This window comes from Hipposideros armiger, unplaced genomic scaffold (assembly GCF_001890085.2).
Source record: "Hipposideros armiger isolate ML-2016 unplaced genomic scaffold, ASM189008v1 scaffold_26, whole genome shotgun sequence".
NCBI classification, from domain to species: Eukaryota; Metazoa; Chordata; class Mammalia; order Chiroptera; family Hipposideridae; genus Hipposideros; species Hipposideros armiger.
In genome coordinates, this window is record NW_017731376.1 from 5,389,195 (window position 1) to 5,394,763 (window position 5,569).

Genomic DNA, 5,569 nt, shown 5'->3' on the forward strand with positions numbered 1-5,569 from the left:
GGGGACTCTCTATGTCTGCAAATATAATAGCTGAGGAATACCTCATGACGTTAAGCAAGGGGCCCACAGTATTAAGTGACAAAAAATTATTTTTGCTGAGAACTTATATCCACACAAAAACCTGCACATGGATGTTTATAGCAGTTTTATTCATAATTACCAAAACTTGGAAGCAATCAAGATGTCCTTTCGTAGATGAATAAATAAACTGTGGTGCATCCAGACAATAAAATACTATTCAGCTCTAAAAAGAAATGAGCTATCAAGCCATGAAAAGACATGGAGGAAACGTAAATGAACATTACTAAGTGAATGAAGCCAGTATGAAAAGGCTACATTATTGTATGATTCCAACCATATGACATTCTGGAAAAGACAAAACTATGGAGATAATAAAAACATCAGCGGTTGCCAAGGGTTGCCTGTGTGTGGGGAGCGGGGGAGGGGGCGGGTGGGGAGATAAATAGGCATAGCACAGAAACTGTTTAGGGCAGAGAAAACTCTGTATGACACTATAATGATGGATACATGTCATTATAAATTTGTCCACACTCATAGAATGTATAAAACTGAGAGTGAAGCATAATGAAAACTATGAACTAGTGATTATGATGATCAATGTAGGTCTATCAATGGTTACTAATGTACCCCTCTGGTGGGGGATGCTAATATTGAAGGAGGCTGTGTATGTGTGAGGGCAGGAGGACATGGAAACATTTTTGTACCTTCCCCTCAATTTTGCTGTGCAAACTGCCCTAAAAAAATGAAATCTTTTAAAAATTACTTTTAATTTTCTTAAAGCCTTCAGGCTATCAAAAGGGAATGTGAGAAAGGGAATTGAATATGATCTGGCAATGAATTTCTTAAGCTGAACTGAGAGAGGCACTTCTGCAAACTGTTTTTTTTTTTTTTTTATCCCTTTGGGGAATCCTGACTTGTCTCAGTGACGGGGATATGGCACAATAACTGGCTTGAAAATCTATAAGCCAAGCTCTGAGATAAAGTCAAAGACTCAATATATAGGTTGGGAACTTATTACAAACCCTTGGTGAATATAGTCAGATGTTGTCATTTTTTTTAAAAAAAGAAAATCCTACAGAATTTAATAAACGACATGACTATTTAACATAATTTGCTGTCTTACTAGGATTTGAACTCATCTTCATCATTCATATAACGGAACCAGTGATAAAATCCTTGGAATTACAATGAGATATATCAGAAGCATTTCCATATTTTATAGTATTATTATGTCAGTGCATGGGTGGGCTTCAAAGCTGCCAGAAGAAAGGGAATTGACTACCAACTGCTCCAACATGTCTCTAAGGAAGGTTCCCGCAGACTTGGCCCCAGCCACAACCACACTGGATTTATCCTACAACCTTCTTTTTCAACTCCAGAGTTCAGATTTTCGTTCTGTCTCTAAACTCAAATTTTTGATTCTATGTCATAACAGAATCGAAGAGCTGGATATCAAGACCTTTAAATTTAACAAGGAGTTAAAGTATTTGGATTTGTCTTACAACAGGCTAAAGACTGTTACTTGGTATTCACTGGCAGGTCTCAGACATTTAGATCTTTCTTTTAATGACTTTGACACCATGCCTCTCGGTGAGGAGATAGGCAACATGTCACACCTGGAAGTCCTAGGTTTGAGTGGGACAAAAATACAAAAGTCAGATTTTCAGAAAATCTCTTACTTGCATCTAAATACTGTCTTCTTAGGATTGAGAACACTTTCTTATTATGAAGAAGGTAGTCTGCCCATCTTAAATACAACAAAACTTCACATTGTTTTACCAATGAACACAAATTTCTGGGTTCTTTTGCGTGATGGAATCAAGACTTCAAAAATATTAGAAATGACAAATATAGATGGCAAAAGCCCATTTGCTAGTTATGAAACTCAACATAATCTTACTGTAGAGAATTCCAAGACATCTAGTCTGTTGCTTAATAAAGTTGATTTACCCTGGGATGATCTTCTCCTTATCTTTCAGTTTGCTTGGCATACTTCAGTAGAATACTTCCAAATTCAGCATGTGACTTTTGGAGGCAAGGTTTATCTTGACCACAATTCATTTGACTACTCAAATACTGTGATGAGAACTATAAAATTGGAACATGTACATTTTAGAATTTTTTATATTCCACAAGAGAGTGTCTACTTGCTTTTTACCAAAATGGATATAGAAAACCTGACGATATCAGATGCACAAATGCCACACATGCTATTCCCCAGTTATCCTACAAGATTCCAATATTTAAATTTTGCAAATAATATCTTAACAGATGAGCTGTTTAAAAAACCTGTCCAATTGCCTCATTTGAAAACTCTCATTTTAAAGAACAATAAATTAGAGACACTTTCATTAGTGAGCTGCTTTGCTAACAATACATCCTTGAAGGAGTTAGATCTGAGCCAAAACCTGTTACAACATGAAAATGATGAAAATTGCTTTTGGCCAGAAACCTTAATCGCCATGAACCTGTCATCCAATAAATTTGCTGATTCTGTTTTCAGGTGCTTGCCCATAAGTATTCAAACACTTGACCTGAATAATAACAAAATCCAAACTGTCCCTAAAGAGATTATTCATCTAAATTCTTTGCAAGAGCTAAATCTTGCATTTAATTTTCTAACTGATCTTCCTGGGTGCAGTTATTTCAGAAGGCTTTCAATTCTAAACATTGAAATGAACTTAATTCTCAGCCCATCTCTGGATTTTTTTCAGAGCTGCCAGGAAGTTAAGACTCTAAATGCAAGAAGAAATCCATTCCGGTGTACTTGTGAATTAAGAGATTTCATTCAGCTTGAAAAACATTCAAAGGGCATGATGGTTGGATGGTCAGATTCATACATCTGTGAATACCCTTTGAATCTAAAGGGGACTCGGTTAAAGGATGTTTACCTTTCTGAATTATCCTGCAACACAGCTCTGTTGATTGTCACTATTGTAATTATCATGCTAGTTCTGGGGATGGGAGTGTCCTTCTGCTGTGTGCACTTTGATCTACCTTGGTATCTCAGAATGCTGGGTAAATGGACGCAGACATGGCATAGGGTTAGGAAGACAACCCAAGATCAACTCAAGAGAAATGTCCAATTCCATGTGTTCATTTCATACAGTGAACATGATTCTGCCTGGGTGAAGTACGAATTGATCCCTAATCTAGAGAAAGAAGATGGTTCTGTCTTAATTTGTCTTCGTGAGAGAAACTTTGACTCTGGCAAGACAGTTGCTGAAAATATCCTAAACTGCATTGAGAAAAGCTGTAAGTCCATCTTTGTTTTGTCTCCCAACTTTGTCCAGAGTGAGTGGGGCCAGTATGAACTCTACTTTGCCCACCACCATCTCGTCCATGAAACTTCTGACTACATAATTCTTATCTTACTGGAACCCATTCCACTCTATTGCATTCCTACCAGGTATCCAAAGCTGAAAGCTCTCATGGAAGAGAAAGCATACTTGGAATGGCCCAAGGATAGGCGTAAATGCAGACTTTTTTGGGCAAACCTTCGAGCTGCTGTTAATGTCAATTTATTAGAAACCAGAGAGATGTGTGAACTACAGACATTCCTAGAGCTGAATGAAGAGTCTCTAGGTTCTGCAATCTCTCTGATAAGAACAGACTGCCTATAAAACCCCACCCTCCCCTAAGGAAATTGGGGCCTGTATACACTGTTAGGATAAAAATTGATACAACCTTTGTGATGACAATTTGACAATATTTAGTAAAATGAAAAATGATCATTCCTTCATGTCAGTTTCTTAAAGGATTTCTAAGAATGTATCTGACAGAAACACAAGTTTGCAAAGGTTTATGTAAAAAGGTGTTTGTCCCAGCATTGTTTAAAATCATGAGAAACAAAACAGCTTACATGTCTACAAAATAACGATTGATTCAATAAATTATAGTACACTAATGGAATAGAATAGTAGGCAGCCATTAAAAAGAAGGAGGTAGCTCTATATTTGCTGGTATAGAGAAAATTATATTAATATGTTGGTTTATTCATTGACATAAAAGTCTAAAAGAATCTATACCAGTACAGTGGTGTAGTAACAGTGTTTTGGAGGTTGGATTACAGGGAGCATTTTGTTTCTATGTTGTATATTTTTATAATGTTAGTTGCTTAAAATAAACCTGTATTTCTTTTATAAGTAGGAAAAAAAACAATAAAGATTATTTTTTAAAGCCTACACATTCTGCTCATTTTGCTTCATTCTTCCCTCAGTCTCACAAGTCATAGAAGGAAAACAAGCTTTCCTGAATTTTGCAAAATTATATTTCAAAACATGTTACTTCCCTGATTAGGAAAATTTCCATGGCTTACCCACATGATAAAAGATGAAAATGCCATGCTCCTGTAAGACCTGACACCAATCTCCTCTCACCTCCTTGCATTCTATCATTGAGCATTATCATGTTATTGGCCCTGTCCCAGAACATTCAGTCTTTTTTTCAGGCCCCCAGACCTTAGCATTTGGTATCGTGACTGCCTGTAATACTTTTCCACCTTGGTTCATTCAGGAAATCCTACATATCCTTCAAGGCACTACTGAAATTTCAACTCTTCTTTGAAACTTTCCTTACTTCTTCCCCCAAGCACGATGCCTTGATTCTCTGTAATACTTAGAACATATCTGATCACCAAACTGATTACATATGTTTTTAAAGTTCCCCTTTCTTGCTAGACTCTGAGCTCCTCAAAGGCTAGGACAGACTTCCCTCTGCCCTTGTATCAGCAGCAGTGTGCTCAGTCCCGGGTTCAGGGAAAATGTTCAATGAATGTTTCTGTTAGGTTCGCTTGAGGAACCTAGCAGGGACTCAACTGGCTTCAGGATAGATAGTGGAACTTGAAGGCAAATTCTGAGAAGCTGGACAGGAAGATCAGGAATAGGTAAAAGCCAGGTGAGAAGACAGAGAATCCAGAATTGAAGGATTCCTGAGTACAGACGGAATCATGTGAAATTGCCAATATTTGGTTGCTCTTGACCTACAAAAACATCTATTTTATCTCATTCAATCTAGTAAAACTTATTAGAGTTGGGGCAAAATTGGGCTCTGTATCTACATTACTTCCTTATGGTTGTGATTTTATGAATTCCAAATGCTAGAAGTCAATTGAAAAATAGTACTCAGGATGGTCAACCTGAGAAGATAGGGAGAGAGGGTTGGATGTCAATCTAGAAGCCAGGTTGCTACAATTTGTCCAGTGACCAGTCTGCTCTGAGGAGCTAGAGCTGAGCAACTTTGAGGCTAAGTGTGTCTCTTCTTCCTTCCTGGTGAGCCCATGGTCTGTTTGGTAGAAGGGGAAACCCAAGGAAAGCACAGTGGGGTGAGGGCACAGAATGGGGCAAATGCATTTCCTCCCAGGCTCTCAGCAGCTGGGCTGCTGATACTAGTGTGATTCATGACTTCTGGAGGAGTCAGACAGATACTGTCTGAGGATCTTGTAAATCCTGAGTAACTTACTCAGTGTGAGACTCTTACCTTTAAAGAATAATTAATTGGGAACATGCAAAGCAGGCAACATTAGCCCTCAAGTCACCAGGATTGAGTT

The 5,569-nt window shown here is 37.8% G+C and overlaps 1 protein-coding gene across 1 annotated transcript; it reads left to right on the top strand.

The window, feature by feature from the left end:
* The first annotated feature begins 921 nt into the window (after window positions 1-921).
* TLR10 (toll like receptor 10) lies at window positions 922-4,205 on the top strand. The gene has a single exon (XM_019635988.1). The coding sequence runs from the start codon at window positions 1,209-1,211 to the stop codon at window positions 3,642-3,644; it is 2,436 nt and encodes an 811-aa protein (XP_019491533.1). The 5' UTR covers window positions 922-1,208; the 3' UTR covers window positions 3,645-4,205.
* The last annotated feature ends 1,364 nt before the right edge of the window (window positions 4,206-5,569 follow it).

Excerpts from the sequence above, each read along its gene's own strand:
- TLR10 (XM_019635988.1), top strand. The coding sequence starts at position 1,209 with ATGAGATATATCAGAAGCATTTCCATATTTTATAGTATTATTATGTCA.